The 24,237-nt window shown below is 31.5% G+C and overlaps 3 protein-coding genes across 4 annotated transcripts; 1 reads left to right on the top strand and 2 right to left on the bottom strand.

Annotated features, from left to right (window-relative positions):
• Nucleotides 1–584: 584 nt before the first annotated feature.
• Nucleotides 585–9,148, top strand: LOC113401972 (zinc finger protein 684-like). 2 transcript variants are annotated; one of them, XM_026642064.2, is made up of 13 exons: nt 585–826; nt 1,036–1,442; nt 1,787–1,857; nt 2,819–2,933; nt 3,031–3,377; nt 3,476–3,711; nt 3,824–4,019; nt 4,154–4,337; nt 4,819–4,964; nt 5,396–5,569; nt 5,907–5,998; nt 6,643–6,727; nt 6,942–9,148. In XM_026642064.2, the coding sequence occupies exons 2-13, from the start codon at nt 1,085–1,087 to the stop codon at nt 7,014–7,016; spliced, it is 2,079 nt and encodes a 692-aa protein (XP_026497849.2). In that variant the 5' UTR covers nt 585–826; nt 1,036–1,084; the 3' UTR covers nt 7,017–9,148. The 2 variants fall into 2 exon arrangements, with proteins under 2 accessions (XP_026497849.2, XP_064073543.1); XM_064217473.1 differs by lacking the exon at nt 585–826 and adding an exon at nt 866–890.
• A 3,670-nt stretch (nt 9,149–12,818) lies between these two features.
• Nucleotides 12,819–17,835, bottom strand: LOC113401990 (protein rolling stone-like). The gene is made up of 4 exons (XM_026642083.2): nt 17,341–17,835; nt 15,628–15,738; nt 14,794–14,989; nt 12,819–13,166 (listed from the first exon to the last, which is right to left on the bottom strand). The coding sequence occupies exons 1-4, from the start codon at nt 17,633–17,635 to the stop codon at nt 12,947–12,949; spliced, it is 822 nt and encodes a 273-aa protein (XP_026497868.2). The 5' UTR covers nt 17,636–17,835; the 3' UTR covers nt 12,819–12,946.
• A 3,445-nt stretch (nt 17,836–21,280) lies between these two features.
• Nucleotides 21,281–23,771, bottom strand: LOC113401993 (protein rolling stone-like). Its single transcript, XM_064215331.1, has 4 exons — nt 23,421–23,771; nt 23,151–23,261; nt 22,064–22,253; nt 21,281–21,517 (listed from the first exon to the last, which is right to left on the bottom strand). Exons 1-4 carry the CDS (start codon nt 23,734–23,736, stop codon nt 21,289–21,291), a joined length of 846 nt encoding a protein of 281 aa, XP_064071401.1. The 5' UTR covers nt 23,737–23,771; the 3' UTR covers nt 21,281–21,288.
• Nucleotides 23,772–24,237: the final 466 nt, after the last annotated feature.

Genomic DNA, 24,237 nt, shown 5'->3' with positions numbered 1-24,237 from the left:
ATATTACTCCGCACGATGTTTATATAATTTATGGATTGAATTTCTCATAGTTCAATTTTGGCTATATATTATATTAATGTTCCTTCAATACAAACTTATTTTATGAATATTACAACAACTTCGATGATTATTATAAAAAAACATAAAATATAAATATGAGAAGATAATATATAATTTAAAGACCCATTATAGCCTTTGATTTACTAAAGTTATTACACCCTACCTGAGACCGGATATTCAATTTTATAATAATAAAACATTATAAATCTAATAATAATGAAAAAAGGTCTAGGCTATAGGTAAAAAATAAATAATTCACATTATCTAAACGATATTTTAAAGAAAACAAAAATCATTGATCAAGTATTCGTTAATTATCGAGATTTACAAAATTTGATGTATTCGATTATCACAAGCAGAATAGAATTACAACAGGCCCTGTAATTAATATACGCTATATAACGCTGCGTACAAACATTTAAGTATACATGGAAAAATAATAACATCGACTCCATAGTTCTAATATAGCTTTTTATTGACAGTGACATATGATAATCATAAATAGTTTATGATGAGATATAAACTCTTTGCTTGGATAAACTGTGAAACTGTCACTGTCAGGAATACTTTATACATGTATTTTCATATTCTCCTTTGAGCTTTTTGTGGATAAAATAATGTTTGTGCATTTATATATAAAACGAAATGTTTTTTAGATATGTTGTTTGTAGTTTAATTATTCGGTGCTCATTGTAAATAGACATAAAATGCAAAAAATCTAACCTATTTTTTGTTGTCGTTTAATAGGTTTATTATTTTGTTATAGGTAGTGTATTTTTTAATACTCTCTTTGAATTAGTTTTACATGTCCCGATCAATTGTGATTAAAGGTAAACGCTGTTAAAATTTTCTGTTATAAATGTTGTAATATTGTATGTTTATTTGAACCGTATTTACGTTGTTGAGATTGTATGTCAATATTTTTATGTAAAATAATTGATTTACATTTAATTTAGTTTGCTTTATTATTTTCAGGCTTGGCCGTAAGATAAGAGTGTCAAATGGAATATATAATTTGAAAACCATGTTTGTTTCCCATGAAAATACAAATTCTAGCAAGAAAAAATTCCAAAAGCCTAATATTTTGCGCAAAAGGTCTAACTTATTAAATAAGACATCAACTGTGAGAGCTTCAAATAAAACTACTACATATGAATCTCCAGAAGTTCGATCGCTTCTAACCACATCTTTTATAAATGATCAAAAAAATAATGACTTCAACATAGAAAAAATAAGAGGATGTAAAAACAACAAAACATTTGTGCCTATGAAGCAATCTTTGCCGAAAGTAGACAATAATATAAATAAAGTTGAATTAGATACTGCTTCTAAAAATCAAGCAAATGTTGAAACAAAGATATATTTTGAAAACAGCCCTAGTAGTAAGTATGAAGAATAATATTCATGTTAAATTGGATTGGTTTTAGCTGTGTATAAATATTGAAAATACTTTATAGTAAGATAATCTAAAAAAAAACAAAGCTAGCATTATATTTTTTGATATGCATATTTGTGTTTCTGCTAATAGTAGTACCAGCATGATAAAAATGTATGTGATTCAATGAAATATTTTGGATGCAAAGATGTACATATGCCTTCATAAAGAAGATTAAAAGTAAAAATGAATATATATATATATATTATAATGTAGGCTGTTATATAAATATATGTGTAAAATTTAGTATTGTATTGTCAATTACTTATGTTTGTTTGTATTTTTATTTAGATAATGAGGAGAATCAACATCAAACTTCCATTAGTGTGGAGTCATTGCTAATGGGTGAAGTAGTCAGACAGGTACACCAATTAAACATACTAATATTATAATGAAAAAAATATTGATATATATTTTTTTAATAATGATAATTATATACATATAATAATGATCACTATACTGTTATAATCAGTATTGTGAGATTCTAGTAAGTATTATAAAATGTAGTTTTAAGATGAAGACAAAGATATAGGGGACGTGAGATACAAAGGGGACATAACTGTATTAGTATTTATACAAAATATGTACAACATATCCCTATTTATTGTAGATCAGGTCCATAAGAAATTTGGCCACCTGATAGTAAATGGTAACCTTACACCACAGTACATATAAGACTTATAAATCACAAATACTATGAATGTAATCATGAAATTGAAGATGTTATGGTCCTTGTGTCTGTGATTAAACTGGCTCGCATTATTGTTTGGTAGTAGTATTACTGGGGAGTGGGGTTTAAATAAAGCCACCAATGGTTTAAATATTGTAGTCATTATTCATATAGTTCTATTCCAAACAAGAGGACAAAAGCTAAATAAACAATATTTGAAAGTGAATTGATGCAATATAATAAGTTGAGAGCTTGATTATTCTATGATATTCAGTATAAATTTGCAAAAAAAAACAGTTTTTAAACATTGACGAAACTGTTATGGGAGTTTTGGAAGTAAAATTCAAGTGGATATAAATAGTTAAGTGTAATAGTGTTGTATTAAAGATAAAGATATATTAATCAAAAATTTTTGGTATTGCATAATATAACTGAGCAATATCTAAGATTTGTTTATCTTTATTCGGCTGGAATAGGCTTTATATATTTATAAATGAAATTGTATATAAGTGTAAATATATATATATATACTGACTAACAACTGAATATATGTGAACAGGACATTTTTCATCAATATCCTCCCTAATGTGTTTCTATGCATAGTTAAAACAATGATATGTATTAACTTTATAAAATCAATTCTACTCCTATAGAATATCCCTATATCTGAAAACGATCTCCAGCAGAATAAAGAATTAGAAAATCAGAGTAAACAAAAATGGTGTTTAGATTTTACTCAAGACTCGCAGAAGATTATAATTGAACATTGTAAGTATTTTAAAATAATAATTGTTTAATATTAGCTTTAAAAATATAATATATAATAATTGCTTAATATAAGCTATATAATGTATTTAAATTGCAGATGATGGGTCCCAGTTTGAAGGATTATATCTAGATCAGAAATCAGACATTGTCAGCACAATGGTCCCGTTAGCTGCCGTGTCTTCTTTACGTCAAGATCCACAAACAGTGCAAGACGAACATTATACCTCTATACCTTCAATAACAAGTTTAGCCAGTGTGCCATCCTTTGATGATCTCTCTAAAGCCGTTTCATGTGAAGATTTCAATTCTGTGGTCACTTTACAAAATGCATCAACAATGTCATCTACAGATCATGTCCTGAGTAATGTTGATAGTTTTCCAGCCATGACCACTATACAAAAGATTTCCATGGAGCAGTTGACTACTGCACCGATAAGATTTAAGGTAATTTGTTTACGCACAACCTAATTTAATTTTTTTGGTGCTATCTATCTTAATATTGTTTATTAGTAATACTGTAAATACTCTAATATTTTTTTTAGTGTGAAATGCCAAATTGTAATAAAGAGTTCATGAGTGAGCAAAAGTTAAGAAAACATACAAATTCACACAATAAAGAGAGCATCGCAAAAGCTCCGAGACAGACAACAGTAGAGTGCCCCGTTAAAAGGAATCTGGAAAATGGACTAGAAGAGCCATGTGGAAGGATATTTCATGTTAGAGAAGAACTTGCAAAACATTTAAATGAAGAGCATACAATAGAAGAAGCGGTTTATAGGTAACAAAATAATTATTAATTATCTGTGATATTAAGTCAGTCAATTAATTCCATATGAACTCAAATTTAATTTATATTTTTTGTCATTTTTCTGGTATCCTCGTGTGTTCAGATGTTTGGAATGCAGTCGACGGTTCTTCTGGGCGTCGGGCCTGCGCGCGCACGCACGTGCTCACGCCGTGCGCACGGGGCGCGCCGTGCTCGCGTGTCCGTGGCCGGGCTGCGCGCGCGTGTTCCGCCAGCCCTGCCGTCTGCGCGAACACGCGCGCGCTCACACCGGCGACAAGCCCTACCCTTGCAGCTATCCGGTAAATACGACTCTCCATGAATGTCTGAAAATTGCTCTCCCAATTCGTTATTCAGTGGACACACACCTAGTGATCAAATGAAATAAGACATACATATGAGAATAAGGTGATGCTAAAGGGAGGCTCACGTGTAGAACTGCGGCTGGTCGTTCCGCACGGCCAGCAAGCTGATGCGGCACGCGCGGCGCCACACGGGCGAGCGGCGGCACGCGTGCGCCACGTGCGGGCGCGCCTTCCTGCGCCGCGAGCACCTGCGCGACCACGCCGCGCGCCACCACGCGCCGCACGCGCGCCGCCTGCACGCCTGTCCGCACGCAGGTACGCACTCACTCACTAAGATGTGGGGATCATTTGAATCTTTTTTTCCGTATGTTTTCTTAAATATAGTACAAGCCTGTGAATGTGAATATTCCATCACTGGGCAAAAGGCCCTCTTCTCCGTCGACAGGAAGATGTAGAACTTATTCTACTAAACTTCTCCAATGTGAGTTGGATGATACACATGCTTGATGCATTACATCCGACACAAGAGGGCCGATGAGTACATAAAAACGATTTTGCTTGGTTGGGCTCGAACCAACAATGTTTGGTTAAAATTCACGTGCACCAGCTACTGGGCCATCTCGGTTATGTTATAAAACTTATTTTTATTATTTATTACAAATTTATATATATAGCAATTGATCTTGTTTAAACTCAGTATAAATGAAATACTGACAAATCTGGGAAAATATATTAATATTAAACAAAAGAGGAGTATTGATTCACAAATTATAAAAAAATTGTATAAAATTTCTAGATTGCGAGCAAAGCTTTACAAATATGAGTTCGCTGTATATGCATATGAAGAAGATTCATAGGAAGGAACAAAACAATTCCCCTGTAAACCTCAATAAGATTGAAAATCAGGAATTACCAAAAGCACCTTCAGATAATTTATTCATGGTAAGTTAAAAGTGTATTTAAAGTTTATTTGTAAATTGTTATTCAAACTTTGATATTGAATTACATGTCATTAGTCAATATCTAAAATAATCTGTGATATTCATTACGGGTTTTAAAAAAAAAGAATGTGAAAAAAATTACACACAGATTATAATATAGCGAAAAATAATGCGTTAAATTGCAATCATATTTCACGGTTCACAATATTTCGACAGTTTACAATCTAACGAGATAGATTATAATCTAACGATGTTTGTAATCTTATGGGGACATATATATACATATTTTAAATTACTAGCATCTGTTAACTGTTTTAACAATACCTCTCATAACCGGCACCGTTATATTATCTTCGAAATGTATGATTATGTGTTTAATATAAAGGTATGTAATATGCAAAGATAGTACTGTAGTCATCTCCTATTACACAGGTCAGTTTATTAGAACCAAACGCTCTCGAACCCGGCGAGGTAGAGGTGGGCGACAGCATCGCCGAGTCGCTGGGCGAGGAAGGCCACTCGGCGCGCACGCACTGCACGTGGCCGCTGTCGCGCGCCGAGCACTACCAGCACGCGGACGCCTACGTGCTCGAAGAGGACGTGCACGTTCGTGTTGCTTTATTTGTTGGTTATATGGTATCGGTGGTGGTGCTCTGTGTCCCAGTGAATGTAATATCAAGTGTAATATCGTTACTTAGTATGGCTGTGTTCAGGTTTTAATGATAATTATTTAAATATTGCACTCTGTGCTCGGTACGGTATTCATTAATATCGAATCGTTTGTACTTCTAAATAAGTTAATGACCACTTAATAATGTAATGTGTTTATTCTATGTTGTTAATATAAAAGAAGAATACAGTACAGACATATAATTCATAAATATTAAATTAAATTTCGCTCATAAAGTTAATTGAATAAACTTTCTGTTTAATCTGTTCATAGGTCGAGCAATCAGAAGGATCCGAAAGTAACATATACACAGTAAGGAGTGACCTGTTTCTTCACGGGAACGTTTTGCACAACGAGGACAGCGAGTGAGTATCAGTTGCTCAATTCAAATAAACCACAGTAAGCACATAGAATGTAATCTTTATTTATCGACTCTTTGAAAAGTCGTGAATTTCAAAGAAAGCATATACTTATACTGCACAAGTATGTGCGCAAATTCAGGTGCCATCTCTTGATCCGATAGGTCGTCCTATCGGATTATGAGAATCCGACACGACCGCAAAGAGTTCGGGCGCTGGACCAACGAGGCACGCGAGCATTACCGTCTTTACCATAGGGTACATGGGGCACGTGCCAGGGCCCCCATCCTGAGAGGGGCCCGAAGAACCAACAATTTCTTTCACACGTTTGTTCTCACATTGACGCTATAAAATAGCCATAAGATTGTACAACCAATTAGATTCCTACGAATATACGAAAATTACCGCACCGTTTATTTGAAACTATACTTAAGGCCTGGCCCAAAGCAAATTATTTGTACATGGTAGTATATCTACCAAATGGGCCCCAAATTCATGAGTGCCCAGGGCCCAACATAGCTTGAGACGGCTCTGCACGCGAGTGTACACAATTACAACATTTTATCGACCCGACCTGGGTTTTGAAGCCAGACCCACAGGGCCTGTGGTTTTATATCAAGCGTGTAATGTCTGAACGCGCGTGTCCGCAGGCCGATGGCGGGCTGCGTGCGCGCGGACGCGGGCGCGCTGGACGCCGAGCTGCTGCTGGACGCGCCCTCCGTGCACCTCGACCAGGTCCCGGCGTTATAACCAAAAATAACATTTACACGTTTGACGTTTATCTAATATGCACATTTTTTTTTTACATGCAATAAGTGCTATTCTATATTTGAAAATTACGATTTTAATTTTTGTTCTTATGTTATATTATATTTTTACAGTCCGTAATTATCGTGCTAGGCGGCTTATTAAATAAGTGTAAAATAAAATTGAAATTATTATCTTTCAGGAGGAACTGTACACGGATGCGGTCGACGAGTCTTCCTTTAGAGTGTTTCTGCTTAGCGGTGAGGAACTTGCATAGAGGTCTATATAGAAACTTTCAGCGACAATGATTCATTACATGTTATATCACTCCTATCCGTGGTGGGTTTACATATCTTATAGAGTTGACCACTATTTTTTTCTTCTATAAAAATAAAACAGGAGAAAAATAAGAATCTTGATAAAAAACTCCTTTTTAGGTATTAAGTTTATTTCTGTAGTGCACTTCAAATAATTACAATTTTTTTTTTTGAAAAGTTTGTTTACTCTGTCTTGTATGCTTGGCCTATTGGTAAATTCGCCACTGATTTCTAGAAAAAATTGTTAGATATAAGATGTAATCGATTACATATAACTCAGAAATCGATATCAATGAGAACACAGTATAAAACGTGTTCACGACTGAAATACCATTTTAAGTTACAAGTAATGTTTAATTTAGTTTATACGAGTTTTCTAAACCTTCAAATTATACTTTAACGAGCATTAAGGATTTTTCATACGATATAAATGAAGTAATATAACTTGATGATATTTAGAAGTTACTTTAAATCATTTATTTAAAGGTCCAAGTCCAAGGTTCCGTATTGAACTTTCTAAATATGTATTTACAGTCCGGCCCCTCTTATAGCAGTTTTTAACGGGTGTTTAGTCATTTAACATGATTAAAAGAGATAAGTAAGTGTACTTTTCTCTTTTTACCATCATTGATTTTACATTCGAAAGAACAAGACGCAGCATTGTTTCCCTATTCACCCCCTTAAACGAGATTTATAGCTAAAGCCGTAAATGATAAACTTTCGTTCGAATATCTCTTTAATATCACAATAAAATTATAACCTATAGTCGTATACTAGATATCTTCTAAATACTAAATAATATTTGCCTCCGGGTTATATTTTTAACGAAAACATGTTTTTGAGTGATGTTCGTTTGAATGTTTGTCAATTTAACATCACACTGTTTTTAATTTACTGATTGCATATGAAGTTTAATCGGGTCATGAACGCGTTCATTCGATTGCCTTAGCCTTGCCTCCAATGAATTGTCTTTTTTGGTATTTAGTCCTGGCTGTGTGTCAGGTCGTGACGCCCGCAGATAAGAAAATAATAGCGGTATGATCGAGTTCACAAACCGACTATAATAATTATATAGAGTTATTACTTAAATCTTAGGCAAGATTTTACGGCATTAATTCTGCATATAAAAATGTGTTGTATTAAATTTATGTAATTGTTAAAAACATTTGCAAACATACTATACAACTATTGATTTGATATTATTAGAACTATTTTATAGTGATTAGTTATATTACTTAGTCTGGAAAATTTAATTTGTAATGCATTAAGTTGATACGTGAAAAATATACGAACCTACGGTACAAATATCTGTGCATATACGAAATTAATTAATAATGATATATTGGTGCAATAAATTTGTTTTTGTTGTTGATTTTAGGCCATTTTTAAAATTTGATTGTCTCAATTTTTGATCGTCAAATAAAATAAGTTATTGATAAAAAAAAAAGAAATGTTTAATATTTACATATTGAAAGGAAAAAACTGTTTTCCATTTACTTGATATATTAAAATATATCATCTTAACGTGTTATGTTTACTTTCGACTGCTTATATTATGTAAGTTAATAATATCACACTTGCTCGAGGACGATGAGAGTATTTGATCTCTACATGCCTTCTAAATTAATCTTTATGTATATTTCTATAATAGCATAATTTTGTAATGTTTGTGATAACGATTTTTGATATGCATAATGTACAATATGTTACTAAGGTAAGTTTTTAGGTTAGGTTTGTAGGTTAAGGTGATTGTTAACAGTTTGGATAGTTTTACCTGACATGACAATCTATTGTTTTTTTTAGTACAACTATTTGAAATCCCAGTACGCTGGACGTACGCAACACTAATTCCTTTTTACGAGAGAGCAAATTAAAGTATATATTTTCATATATTTTTTAGTTTAATTTTTAAGTGAATTTTTTAGGCGCGATGGGAGTAAATTGGTGCAACGATCTTTATGTTACATTTGATAAAAAAATTGTACTGCAAAAAAGTTATCTCTTTGCAGGTTTTATATGGTTACATTATAGCTTATTTTTTGTTTTATAACAAAAGGGGAAATATTGGCAATATCACAAAAATAATTAAAATTGGTGTTGTGTACATTCGGGTACTGATATGCTGACATTGATAGTTAAAAAAAATATTGCTTTCACGTGCACAGGGTAAGCAGATACACAAATAAACTTTGTATAAATTGCACATATAGTAAGTATCACAGGACTTATGGTATGCATAAAATGACTCTGTAAATGTCGTTAAAACTCTACGAGTGTATTATACGTTTTTAAACTAAAAATTAAATTTAACAAAATCATTTTTGTGTTTAACAAATTCTTGAATTGCCGTTAATACATATACACTAAACAAAAATTATATAAAAGGAGTCGGGCGAAAATCAGTCCAGTCCAGTTAGTATGAGAAAACATTTGTCAAAATTATTTTAATTGTTTTCATTATTGTTCGTTAAATATTTTGATGGATTGCAAATTGCAAATATATATATTATGATTTTCATACATATATTGTCTAAGTATTTGTCAATTGTCAAGGCGCCAAACTGCGCAAAACATATAATGGTAATTATTGAGTATTTTGATATATTAAGCACTACACATTCGCCAGTCACATAAATTATTTAATTTTAACAAAATGAATGTTATATTTATTGTTAATGAAACAGAGAACTCCTCTGTGTTAAGTGTTCTATGAATTTTCGCTCGACTCCTTTATATTAAATACTGGCTTCAGGTTGTAAAGCCTTAACGTATGCGTAGGTTTGTCATGTTCAGCTTTAGTCAAAAACACATCCAAGGAACGAGCCAAGTAACGCCTGTTAGAATAAGTTTTATTATATAGACGAAAATTTAGTTTAAAATTATATTGTAAATAAGAAATTATATTTTTGGATATACAAACATATGGTGAGATGCTTATTTTTTGAGACTGTTGTCCAAAATCAACTTTTTGTTAAAATTTATTATTATCTCAAGTTATGTCTGCAGCTCCTTACTTGTTGTTATTAAAACATTCGAATACGAAAAATCGACTGATTTGTATTTTTTTTAAGTAGTCAAGGGTTATGCAATGGTCATAGACAATTTTTTTTTTTTAATTTACCGAAAGTGCATGCATAAGATTGGTGTTCGATTGAACTGAACTAAAATAATAATAAACCAAATAAATACTTCAAATAGGGAGCTATAAATGAAATTCTAAATTATATTAATTTATAAATAAGTTTTATTTTAGTTGTTGCTGTATATTTGTTTTTGTAATTTGGATAATGTAATCACATTTTTGCACAGAACAGACGCGCTAAGTCAATCTTAAATTAATCACATATCATATTTAGTTTTGTTATTAATTATATTATAATTGGTTGCTTCGTGTTTATTCAGATTTTGCTATATTATAGGAAATAAATGTTTTGAATAAAACTGTGTTTTATTGCTTTTACATAATTTCTTTGAAGGAAATATAATATTGTTTTATAATGGAATAAAAAAGAAACAACTCAATGCTATTACCGCAAAATAAAAACCTAATTATTTACATAGGGAAACTTGAAATGTATACAATAATATATACAGGGGTTTCAATAAGTTTTTACCTTATATCAAATTTTCATGTGATGAAAATCGAACAAAGGTTTGGCTATAATAATATATAATGGCGTCGATTCTGTTTTACATAATCTATAAATTGTCAAAAATAAAGGCACTAATGACTTGCCAGGCAACTTAAACACACTCAGGACAGAGAGGTCTTATATTTCTTCTCATGTTCAACCGCAGTCCAGTTCTGCACAGTCGTCTCCAAGGTGCTCGTAAATTCCCAGCTCTCCGCCTTCTGCAACCAATCGGGTCGTCTTCCTTTTTGAGGTCATACACAGACACAGACTTTTTCTGCTCCAATGGTCATCAGTCGTTTTTCCACTGCCAGTCGAGCGTTCATACAAATTACGCTAGATAAGCAGGTGAAACTTATCTAAAATCGTAGATATACATGTATTTTAAATATAGTTTTAAATGAGAGAATGTGTACAACAAAATCGCCACCGGTATTTTTATAGAAAAAGTTACTATCATTATCATATAATTATTTTACCTATAAGTAGTGATGGAATGTTATTGTATTTACAGCATAAAGGCAACAACTGAGATTTATGATTCATAAATGAAAACGTGTAACTTGTAAATTACTAAATATAATGTAACTAATATACTAAAAAATTACTTCGAGTAAATAATTATGTTGGTAACGATGTTACATTTTACCTACATTGATTAATCGTTAACATCGATTAAAATTAATAAAATCAATTTCGATTGTATTTTTACGTGCGATTTTTGTTCACGAACCGAAATGAATACGAAGAGGATTACGACAGATGCCTTCTAGGTATCGCTTAAGTTACATTATCCCGATTATCTTCTAAAAGAATGATAACGATCGCCGTCGTCGATATAGTAGTAAGTAGGCATAAAATTCGAAATAGGACGACAATCAATACAGCAATGCTTATCTAGATAGTATTTAAACAATAATTTTAAAACCTAATTAACCTATTAAAAAAAAGGTTATCTATCTTCCTTTATTTTCCTTTAATAGTGTCTTCGTGTCTTAATAGTTCGATTCTGTTCTTTGTGACGTGAATGACCGTACATATCATGGTCTTTTTTTAGATTAATAACGAGAACAAACCATGACATGTTTTTGTACATTCTAATTTAATGTTAAATAATTATTTTGATCGTTTATGTCTTATTTGTGTTTTGATCAAATATTGGGCGGGAAGATTAATTATACGATTTATTACGTCTGTGGCTGGGAATTTCCTCAATAGATAGACTATTTAAGTTTAGCATTAGAGTTACTATTAAGTTTATGTACAATACATATCTATAATATAATAATTGTCTCATTAATGATCATTAAAAGTAATAATAAGAAATATACCATGTAATTATCATTGGGTAAGTACGAGATAAGTTGTGAAACGTGTCATAATCAACAATTCTTGCTCAAGGCTAATGTAAATGTAAATTTCGAATCTTATATGTCATTTAAAAGGGCAGGCGGATATTGATGTTGACGACTCTTGACAGTAATGTTTTTGATGCCTTGAGTCAGTCTTTTAAACTTCAGTCTTATAATGTAGCTCCGTAATTAATGTTATTTTTAATACTATAAAAATGCGAACAAATTTGTAATATGAACTAACTATGGACAAATTGAATATTATTTACGTAAAAATCTCTTTTTATACTTTTATCTTGTTATCATAAAGAAACGGAGTTATTAGCGATATCGTAAGTTTATTTATTAAATCTTATTTACACTCAGTGTAACAGCCCTATTCTGAATTCACTTCGTATCTTACTCGCAAAATGTTGAAGTAACTTACTTATGGTGATTTTGATGATTCTAAGAAGATAATTATAAAAAAAACTATTATAGTCAACGTCGCATATAACTTTCTGACATTTTATGATTGTGTACTGCGAATTTCGAGTTTGCTCTTACAGAATAGGTCTGCTCGGATTTTTTCATAATACTGGTTTGAAATAAGACCTACGAATAACAAGTGTATTTTAATATTATAAAAACCCTACTCTCTATTGTGACCTTATTGTTTAAAGAGCAGCATTTTGTTCGAGAACCTAACTGTTTATGTCATAAAAAAGGCTATATCTACAATAAAAGCGAAATTACGAAAAAATGCACTCCATTAATTTGACGATAATTGAAACATAAGGTAGCGATCTTTTGAAAAGAATCAATAGGACTTCAAAATATCGTCTGGAATGTTTCAGGATTTGTATTTTCCAATATCTTTGATTGAAAATATTTAAGTACCTACTCTTAACAATGACATTCGTAATGTCATACTATCCCAGTTGCCGTGTGCCTATCGGGAGGCGTCAGAGGGAGACTCAGGCTCGTAGTCCGAATGAGTAATGTAGACAACTTATCTCGGCATATACTTAGACCCCATAATGCTGTGTATAGCATAATAAGGCTAGCCGCCGATATTGCGACTATCACCCCAGCACGGCCTGATTGCCTCCAATCCAAAACCTCGTAGATGAAAGGGTTACCAATGCTAGAAAGAAAAAAAAAATTGAATGTTATTAACCTAATTTTTATTATAATTGTATACATTATCTGTTTTAATGTCTAATTAGTTGTTCCTAGCCTGTATTGTTCACGACGGAAAGTTTTATGAAATACTAGTTACAGGTTAGGTAGTATATATTATAGTCCACGAGTTTTTGCACTGAGACAAATGCTCTCTATTCTTTTTCTCATAATCAGATAAAACGTTAAATCAGTGGCGACCGAAAAAAATAGCTGAATGACTTTATAGTCAGTAAAGACTATACGTGCTTTTCGAAGCACAGCTGTGCCAATGTAACTGCCAACAGAACATTTTGATATTCTGGTATGCTATCCAGTATGCTGGTAGTGTATTTAATAAAAAAACTTAATATAGTTTATATTGACTCGATCTAAAACCAGAACAGCGGAACCACCATTATAAGCAAGGCATTAAAACCAACGAAGTCGTTACTTCTTCTAACAATAGTTTTTTTTGTTAAATCAGCGATTTTTACACATTAATGTACATATGTGAGAGTTGATACCGTCGATAACAACGTCAGATAAGCCTTAGGACAACTGTCGACTGATTATATATCTGTATTTGTATACTGTAAAATTTATAAGTGTTTATTTGCAAAACGATTGTAAATATTTGTAATATATAACACACATATGTAGTAATCGTGAGTTGCAATTTTAAGCAAATTATTTAATATTTAATTATTTGATAAAAAATTTAAGTCATCACAATCATTAGTTTGCTCTTATCCCATTTCTTTCAGGTCGGCGTTCAGGATTCAGCAGGCTACCTATCACTGTCCAACCTGCCTAACGCCAATCTTTCAAAGGAATGCTCCTAGATTGGTTTCCCACTAAAACACTTTCAATGTAAATATTTTTCTACCCGTAACTAGTATAAAGGATCACCTTTCACCTCTTATTATCGTAACAAAAGAATAATAAATATGAAATATGAATTAGATAATTGATCTTTAATAAGTTGTTTAAGTCGATCTATATCTATATCTTTTAAATCTTTTGTCAATTTTGGCAATATATAATTATTAGTATGCAACCCGTTCAACATTAGAAATATATGTACTCAATATGCTAAGCTAAGTGTTACGTAAATAAACACGAATAAAAGTGATACTACCAATACACCAATCTTTTTGGTGCTAAAATTCACCAACATCCGCTCAGACTAATTATATAATATAATAAATAAAAAAAATAATATATAAGCCAAAATTAATATTATGTTCATTGATTTTAATTTAAAATAAAATGCTGCTTTTGACGCATGTACGTAAAATACGACTACGTGCCTAATAATGCTGGGCAAAATTTTGGTTTTACCGCTTAAGCATGATCCGGTAGAAATTAACGGAATTTTCGGTGTTAGCCGAACATAGCAAAACATGAATATCCAATACTACACAAGAGGTTTATTACGATTATATGTTATCTAATACTTGTATTATTATTATATTACTGATGCTATATTAAAATTATTGGTAAGCTTAAGAAGTCAGATAATACCTTTTGTTTTATAATCTGAGCTCTATAAGTCGATACTAATACAGCGGTTATTTATGATATACTTAATCATATCAAATTGTACAAACCTGTCAGTACCTCCGGCTAAATAGTAAATAGCGGAGAACATAGCATACCACAACCCTATGCCAAGGGGTTGGTAGATATGCACGAAGTGGAGCGGAGTACGTGACAGAATCACTTCAACAAAGGCCACACAAGAATTGAATCCGTGGGTCGCCACGTCCAACCAGAATTGAGCAGGAGTTTGTTCCGCTTTAATTTCTGAAAGATTTCTATCATTATGAATTCGTATCCTTAAGTTTATAAATGTAATCAACAACTTCATAATGAGAGAATAATAATAGTCATTCAATCATTCTTATGACTAGAACATGTGTTAGGACGAGTTAGAAATTAATAAAAACTGACTAAGGTTAGTATCAAGTATTACTCAAAATTAAAGATGAGATAAATTTATATATGGCCTTAAGGTAATCTTTCCGTATTTTAAGTATCGATTTCTGTCGTCGTTATAATAAATTTTGCGTTATGTTATCTGTTCTCTGGGTTTATCAATATTTTTTTACCCAAGATTTAAATTTTTAATAGGCACAGTGAAAGCAAATGTTAAAAGATACCAAAAACAATATCCGCAAAAAAAAGTGTTTTTATTTGTAGAAAATAGGTTTTATAAGTTTATCTTTATTTATCGTTTTTATGTTAATAACCCTTGATTTCGATTGTATCGATATTATCTGTTTTATTGTGTATATACATTATATTGATGTGAATGTATTTTGTGTAGTATTAAGGAGATTAAGTGTTATACTATATATAGTCATGCGCCAAGTTCGTTAATAGATCAGACAGGTTATGCACAGACGTTTGTAAGAAACCTTTTATTTTTATATTATACCTACCTGGACTAAACAGTAGAATCCAATAGAGAGCCGTTATCATTATAGCTACGGAAACAGTGATGTTGTAAAGGAGCCAGTACATGCTCACGTACCACGGCAAGTTGCCCCCATCTGAAAACAGAAGATATTTTTTTTATACTGAAACTTATTAAATAATTAATTAGCAGTTTAATAATGACGAAAAATATTATAGCTTTTAATGAGAAACTAATTTTATATTATTTGTACATTATAAAAAACTTGTATAAAACATTTAATAAAATGAATATTTAATCATAAAAATAACACTATATAAAATAATTCAATGACACGATTCCTTATATAAGTAAGTGAATGGTCAAAGAATACTATTACTTTCAACGGATCCAATGACTAACAATAAACCGTAGTAGTAATGTTATGTCATAGCACGAGGCATGTGGGCCAACTGCCGGCCAACTTATGACGGCAATCCGTGGCGTCATTGCATAGGTAATGCCGGTACGAGTACGCGTGAAAGAAACGTCAACAAAAGTGTTTGCAATACATAAAACGTTCATCGCTGGGTGTCGGGGATATAAGTTGCGTGTATTCAGTGAAATGTAAATGTTGTTTCGAAACTGAATGGATATCCCATTGCGGTCAACTTGGTACTATAAGAAATATTTAGTCTTGTTCGACGTCTGAAAGTTATAAGGAAGTTTTTATAATTATCTACAAGTCAGAATTAAAGTTTAATTTTATGTTATATCGGTGGCAGGATTTGAGTTATTCTAAAGTCAAACAACAATGCTCTGAATAGTTTCGGTTGGAATCGTGAGTGGGTCAGTGTAATTTCAGGCATAAGGGACATTATTTCGTTTGCGAGGAATTATCGGTGTAATTCATATTTAATATTTGTTACCGTATGAGTCTTTCTATAAGCGGAAGTGATTATATTAGAATTATTTTATAAAACATGAAAATAAGCAAAGCGATATGATAAAAATATTCTTTAAAGGTGATTTGTTTCCTTTCGACAAGTTAAATTTCGTCTTTAGTACTTGAATAATCGTTCCTTGTTTTTTTCTTACTATTATTTTTTCTATTCTATATATTATTGGACAATTAATTTAAGCTTAGGATACGAAGAACAATACTTGGTTTATTATGAAAATAATTAAAAACAAGTATTTGGTTGGTGTTAAATAGGATTATATTTGTATCTATCTATTTCAAGGTTATATAGTTATCTATTTCCTTTATATTGTCTTTATTGTACATTATATTTTAAGATTAGGAATTTGCCACGCTACCCAGAAACGACATGGTTTATAATAATAAATTAACCAGTTATAGACTTTGATAAATTCTCACAACTTGTAACAGGGTTTTAAGTGCAAGAACAATGGTTATTAATTATTGCGTTGAAATGGAAAAAAATATAAATTACATTTTCATAATTTAAAAATATGTGTATTATTTTATAGTCGTTTGCGTGTCGCGTTTAGTAATTACGACCGTTCAAACATTATGTATAATTTTATCTTCGTCAGCAAGTTTATTTTCTGCGATAAAATCTGTATAAAATTGTAATTTAATAATAATTATCTACCTTTAAAAAATACAACGTGTATAATAAAATATACAAAGCTATATAATACAATGTTAATTTATTTATAGTCTTTATTGAAATAAGATAAATAAACTTGCATAAAAAATATTATGAATATAAAAAGAATCAAAACGACTTACCAGGTAATTTATTGCCAACTGCAAAACATGACACCAATAGACTACTAAGAGTCAATGATGTTACTAAAAGTAGGCCCCAGTTTGTAAGGTATATTAACCAATAGGGACTAGCTCCAGAAATCAGTGACCACACTAAGATTCCCACAGTCACCATGCTCAAAAACAACCGCACCAGCAACATTGGGACTGCTGAATCTCCCCGTTGCCATGACGTCAAGTAAAAGTCGCTCAACTTTTCATTTGAAGTTACCCATAAATCGGATAGCGTAAATTTATTACCAATTCTTTTCACCATTTTTCACTATAACTCACTTGCTTTTCACTTCACTTTTGTGCATTTCTCGTTTTCTTAATACTCTATACACTAAATTGAAAACTTTAAAGTATAGAGCACAAGTTGATAACAGTTTCGCAACACTCACCGCTAAAAGTGAGATGTCGTTGAGAAATGAAGATATTCGTTATCGATAAAGTATCATTATCACGAGTATAAACGGATATAATATTATTCCTTCCTTCGTCGACTGTTGTTTCGCTGATATGATGTTGAATAGAGTCACATGAACAATACATTAGTGATGTTGATAAACTTCATAGTTCTGTTTTGTTAAACTACCATGAACAGTTGATTGGATACTATGCTTATATTTAAAATAAAGGTGAGAACGGTCGTCAGTGTACGAGCGATGTAGTCGCTTACTGCGCGGCGCAGCGCCGCAGCCGCACTCAACGGTGTACTTGCGTAAACTGTCCTGCTTTATGTAATACCATCAGCTGTTTTGCAGATTCAAACAGGTTTTTATGTCTCAATGTCAAGAAATACATGCCGTAACATTGTTAGTCAATAATTGCTACCCAATTTTGGATAGGCATTAATAATGGATGGGACACAGTTTTTACCCTAATTGGATATGAACAGATTATTAAATTTGAAATAATGGTTAAACGTTTTATTTGTAAATTTATAAAAGTGATACAAGATATTGGGGTTTTTTGTCAAAAAAACCTCAGTAGCCGGAGACTCCCAACTTCCAAGTTGTCATATATGTTACCCGTACCTGAACTCCTTTTCCAATCGCGTCGGATTTGGTAAAAGTTATAATCCAATAATTATGTGAGAATGAGGATAGAGAGTATTCCTTTGTTGGCGCACGCACTTGTGCCCTGTAGTATTCTATCGAGTTGGTTAGTGTTCCTTGGCCAATGCTGGTTCAAAATCAGCGGATATAATCTTTTACAAATATTAAAATTATTTAATATCGTTTTACAATAAATACGGCAATATTGTGTTGATAATATCTGTCTATATAAAATATAAAAAAGAAAAGCTACTTATTCCAAAGAAAAATAAATTTACTAAATTAAAGTTAAAATAGTTAAATCGCAGAAAAATCTGCTCACCTTTACCTTACCTTACTTAAAAACCTGTTTTACCAAAAATGATAAATTAATAATTAGTTGGTAAATTTAGTTAGTATAAGTATTCTAGTTGAAAGGCATTATCAAGTGCTCGGCTCCAAGTGTAAAGATTTTGCTCTTATCGCTACACGAACAATCTATTACTTTTTACGAATAGATTATTAAAAAACTATAAAAGTAACAGAAAAGTACTCAATATATAGTAACAAGCGTATAGACGTTCAACCTAACTTTTTCATATATAATAAATCAGCACGTCTTTCCTTATTATATACGCGACATTTAAAAATATACACGACTATTCTTAAATATCACCATACCTTAAAGAGCGATTCTGTTACGCTTTTAAAATCGCCCTCCGTGAGCAATAATTCTTTTAATGCAGTTCTGGCGGACCCAATTACACAGAAATTCTTTTACTGTGAAAGCCGACAAACTCTGTGTATATTATCACTCTTGTCTTCTTGGTATATATAGCCTTCTATATACTATCAAATAAACTAATCAAAGACCTTTTTATTTTACGAAATAGGTAGGCAAGCCTGCCATCTGATAGTAAGTGGTCACCACCGCCCATAGACATTGGTGACGTAAGAAATTTTAATGATTTCTTACATCTCCAATGCGCCACCAACCTTAGGAACTAAGTTATAATGTCTGTATTTGCACACGACTCACTCAACCTTCAAACCGGAAGACAACAATACAAAGTATTGTTGCTTGGCGGTTAAATATATGATGAGTGAGTGGTACCTTCGCAGTCAGGATTGCGCAAAGCCCTACCACCAAATGGAATTCAGACGTAGGCAATTTTATTACTTTTTACGAATTGTATATTTATATTTGTACTTTATAATTTGTAGATTCTCTACAAAAAATTAGATTTCATAGTATTTGTTAAATATAAATGACTTTATTGGAATTTAAACGTTATATGCGTATGTTATATAGGTGTGGTTTTGTTTTAATTATTATAATTTATTATTTTTAATCTAATTTTTGTATATATAAATTATTATTATATTTTTGTAATTTAAGGGCGATGTTCCCGGTTTTGTCATTTTTGCTCTAACAAGAGTTTTCATGGGAGAGATCGCTGGAATAGAAAAGGATTTATTTAGTATTTCATTATTAGTAGTAAGCATATTTTTATTTAATTTAGTCGATAGTTGTATAAGAGTATTTTTAATTTTATTATATATTTTAGTCTTTGAATTATTGCTTTTTTAAATTTGTTGACTGAAATTTGATACTGCATTTACATTTACTTTATTAGTAAATAGTCTTCAATTAGGAAATAAGTATTATCCTTTGTACAATTTTCTTCCTTATCTTAAGTTTTATTTATGTACCTACCTTTATTGGTAACAGATTAAGTTTAAAATGTATAAATGACTTTATAGTTAGAAAATAATTGAAATTGAAATACTATTAAAACAATAGGTAATTATGTAATGTAAAATTTTAATACCCTTTTTAATTCGTACCTATTTGAAATCATAAATAATTTTTAAATTATCATTATCTATTATTAATTAAAGCCACTCTAAGGCAATATTACCATTAATTGCCATATATATTTAAAACAGTTAAGTGTTAAGTTATTTGTTCTATATTGAATATATTACATGAAAAAGTAAAAATATATGCTTATAACAGAACAAAAATTTAAGTGCTAAAGCGAATTGGTTTACTACTGTAAACATAGTGAGCGTAACAAACGATAATAATTTTAATAGAAACAAAAGAATATAACTGTATTATAAATTACTAGATGTGTCCGCGACTTCGTGCGCGTTGGAATTTAATTTATTATTTCACATATAATTCTAAAATAAAAGTAGCCTAAGTTACTCCTTATTACATCAACTATCTGCCAGTGAAAGTCCCGTCAAGTTTCACCCCGTTCCAGAGATTAGCCGGAACAAACAGACAGACAAAAATTGTAAAAAAATTTATTTAGGTATGTGTACCGTGTATGCATTTAGTAAAACGCGGTTATTTTAATATTACAAACAGACACTCCAATTTTATTATATGTATAGAAGATAAATATATGACATAAAGAATCCGCCACGAAAAAAAAAATTGATATATTTGAAAATGGTTAAATTTTTACAATATTTTGAAATCAGTCTTTTCATTCAGGGATTTTTTAATAATAATAATAAAAAAATATTTTATTAAAAATATCAAAGATCGTAGGTATATTTATTAGATACGTAATTGTTGTATAAAAGTATTTATTTATTATTTTAAAACATTTCAACGTTACGTTTCATGTAGAAATTGTAAAGTTTTCTAAGTACACTATACTTATTTATTGTTGTAATCGTAAAACTTTTGTGGCAAAATAATATGAACAATAAAATAAATTAAAGGTTTATTACCCACATCCCTTTAACGAAAGACCTAAAATTATTCAACATTAGTAAAAGTCGCAGAAACATTGCAACAATCGCTTTACGATTACGACTAAATATACTATAGAATAAATTCGATGACAATTGCTATTATCTCCTTTGTACGTCAGACTGCTGTATTTTGTGGGTTAGGGCTTCGGAGTGCGACGCCTTCATCCACGTGGACTGTAACCGAGGGCCTGATGAGACGGTCTGCAATAGCGTCCCGGGCCGCACCCAGGCCGATGGTTATGAAATGCAGGAAAATAAGCATCAGCCCCGTTACTACCACGACAACAATGGCTATTCCCGGCTCACCCCAATGTACAACGGGATATATATAAGGTTCACCCGACCTGGAAAAGAATTATGTTTTTTAAAATATTATGTTACTAACTATATACCTTTTTACTAAGTCTATATTTTACGGGAATGCGTTAGAGTTTAATTTGACAGTCAATAAGTAAGTGTATAATGCTTCTACATTGAATAAATTATTAAGAGTTTGAGTTTAGGCGAAAATTTATACCTGTTTTTCAGTAATTTCAGTCTTAAAAAAAAGTTTTTTTTTAAATTGTAATTATTAAAAGAGTAAAATTAAAAAGGAAATACAAATATATAGGTACTATACCATAAAACTTCAATGAAGTATTTTACAGACTTATTATCGTTAAGTCTAAAAAATACTGGCATAATTGATAGTTACGTGCAGCAATAATTATTATAACATGAATATTAAAACGATGAGCGGTTTAAAACGCACGTGTAAACATTTCAATGGAATTTAAAAACGCTAATTCATATCGGATGTACGTGATTAATCGTACAAAGGCATTGTTATGTCTCGTTAAAAGGTTAGTTATTATTCTGATAGAAAAATATTCGAATATTTATAAACTTACGGACCGGTGCCGCCAGCGAGATAATATACGATGCTGAAGAACACGTAGGTAAACGCGAATGCAAAAGGATGTAATAGATGTAAGAAGCGGATGGGGTGAGAAGAAGTTACAAGAAGCAGGAACATAATAAGGGAGTTGATTCCGTGTATAGCGATATCCAAAGCGGCGTTCAACTCCTCCAGGAAGTCCTCTGAAATGTTAAAATGAAATCACTTATATAAGAATTTCTGACCGTATTTAGAATACGTAGCTCATCTTAAATACTTATCATCTACATAGGAGATATTATAGCACATTTTATTGATTGAACAACAATTTGGTATACCTTTTGGCCGTCTCTCTCTGAAGACCAGACACATCACCAACAGTTTTATTGATTTCCCGAGACATGACAGTGTAACATTGGCAAAATCATAACTCTGGGATGCTGCTTTTTTTGGGCCGACCCAGGTTCGAAGTTACGATTTCAGCATTTGTAACCTTGTACGGTAACTATACTAGATGACTATTAGCTACACTATGATGTACATATTTATGATCTGATAAGGTTAAATAATAAAATAATAATAATCCCTTAAGTTTGAAAAAATAATCCCACATACTCAAGAAAGAATAAGAAGTAGGTAAATAGCGTTTGCATAAATGTAATGAAAACGTGCCAATGTTTGTGGATATTTAACTACTTGCTGCTTAAACTCAATCATATCAACTATTTTCTTCGCATAGAAAAGCATAGAAGGTTGTGCTCTGATGAAATAAGTGTAAAAAATGTACTCATGTACGTAGATCACTGGTTGTTACCCAGGGATGTTTTAGGAGATGATTGACAGTCTTTCGGTATACAATAGTATATGTATGTCTACGTCCTTCCTTGAGGTTAAAATTTGCATCATACAAAAATTCATTAATTTCGTTTCAGTGGTTTGGCAAAACCTAAAGTTTGGTGAAAGAGTAACAGACAGACGGACTACCTAATAATCTATACTAATATTATAAATATGAAAGTAACTCTATCGTATTAATAATATGAAATAGATAAGAATTACTTGTATTTTTAGTAGTAAGAATTATTATAATGAATGCTTACCACTATAAAGTATCGTCCAGTAAAATATTGTGATTAGGAAAGCCAAGGGAACAGATACATTATGTAGAACCCAAAACGTCTTCACATACCAGGGCAAACAAAATTCGGCGCCTGTAATAAAATAAGAGCACCTTGCTCAGAAACAAAAAAAAAAAAAAATTAATATAAGTTCACACCATCTGTATCACTATACTCTATGGTCCGTACGTTGTGTTTCATTTAAAAATACATAAAATCTTTGACGTAGTAAAATATACAAAAAAAACTTACTTATTGGTCCAGCGAAGTAACAGCGTGCAGAGATTGCTGCTCCTGATCCGGTAGCAAATAGCATCAGGGTGAGGCCCCAATGAGTCAGATATATAAACCAGTAACCGACAGATATGGGGCTAACTATGTAAAAAGTAATTGAAGTTATAAATATGCCCAATGATGCTAGAAACAACAGCGTTCGCCATATCAAGAGTGGTAGAGGAGACCGGGTGGATTGCCAAACACTGATGTAAAAATCTGAACTCTTAGGGTGTTCTAAACTTAACATTAGCAAACGACATTCTTCTTTAAAATAGGTTTTAATGGCGCTCATTTCTATGTGATCACGCTAAAGCTGAACTGAGTATGGTGTTATCGGATATCGTATCGCCGAACGCCGGTTATCGTGTGTCACAATATGACTATCAATGCCAAATCGTAATCTAGTTCCAAATTTTGATCTCATATCAGTTGTGTGCAATTCTTGGATTTTTTAATGAAAATCAGGGACTAGCCGATGATATGATGACATAATTTTGGTAGTTATAATTTTATTTTACTTAAATCAAGTTACATTATTTAAAGTGACAAAAAGGTTATTATTATTATGTAATTAGAATTAATATGTCAGCAGTAGTTATCAGCTAAGCCCAGGTGTGTCAGAAGTATAATGTCTGGCAAAAATTAGTTATTCGTCATATTTGTATATTTGCTGTTTTTTTTTTAACGCGCCTCACGCAAAAACCTATATAGGTAAGTTATATAGGTACTCGTATTTTGACATGAAATTTGTATCATTATATCCAGCGTGATCAGAAAAGGTTCACTAAAATAA

Source organism: Vanessa tameamea, chromosome 2 (genome assembly GCF_037043105.1).
Source record: "Vanessa tameamea isolate UH-Manoa-2023 chromosome 2, ilVanTame1 primary haplotype, whole genome shotgun sequence".
Taxonomy (NCBI): Eukaryota; Metazoa; Arthropoda; class Insecta; order Lepidoptera; family Nymphalidae; genus Vanessa; species Vanessa tameamea.
Note: the sequence above shows the minus strand (reverse complement) of the source record. Positions and strands in the feature narration are given on the sequence as shown.

Bases quoted from the DNA above. Each gene is read 5' to 3' on its own strand.
- LOC113401972 (XM_026642064.2), top strand. From the start codon at position 1,085: ATGTTTGTTTCCCATGAAAATACAAATTCTAGCAAGAAAAAATTCCAA. The intron at 3,712-3,823 runs GTAACAAAATAA...TCGTGTGTTCAG, and splicing joins ATAGAAGAAGCGGTTTATAG to ATGTTTGGAATGCAGTCGAC. The intron at 5,999-6,642 runs GTGAGTATCAGT...GCGTGTCCGCAG, and splicing joins TTGCACAACGAGGACAGCGA to GCCGATGGCGGGCTGCGTGC.
- LOC113401993 (XM_064215331.1), bottom strand. From the start codon at position 23,736: ATGAGCGCCATTAAAACCTATTTTAAAGAAGAATGTCGTTTGCTAATG. The intron at 22,254-23,150 runs GTAAGCATTCAT...TTAACATTTCAG, and splicing joins CTGGACGATACTTTATAGTG to AGGACTTCCTGGAGGAGTTG. The intron at 21,518-22,063 runs GTAAGTTTATAA...ATTCTTTTCCAG, and splicing joins CTCGCTGGCGGCACCGGTCC to GTCGGGTGAACCTTATATAT.
- LOC113401990 (XM_026642083.2), bottom strand. From the start codon at position 17,635: ATGGTGAAAAGAATTGGTAATAAATTTACGCTATCCGATTTATGGGTA. The intron at 15,739-17,340 runs GTAAGTCGTTTT...TTCTGTTTTCAG, and splicing joins AGTTGGCAATAAATTACCTG to ATGGGGGCAACTTGCCGTGG. The intron at 13,167-14,793 runs GTTTGTACAATT...TTTTCTTTCTAG, and splicing joins TTAGCCGGAGGTACTGACAG to CATTGGTAACCCTTTCATCT.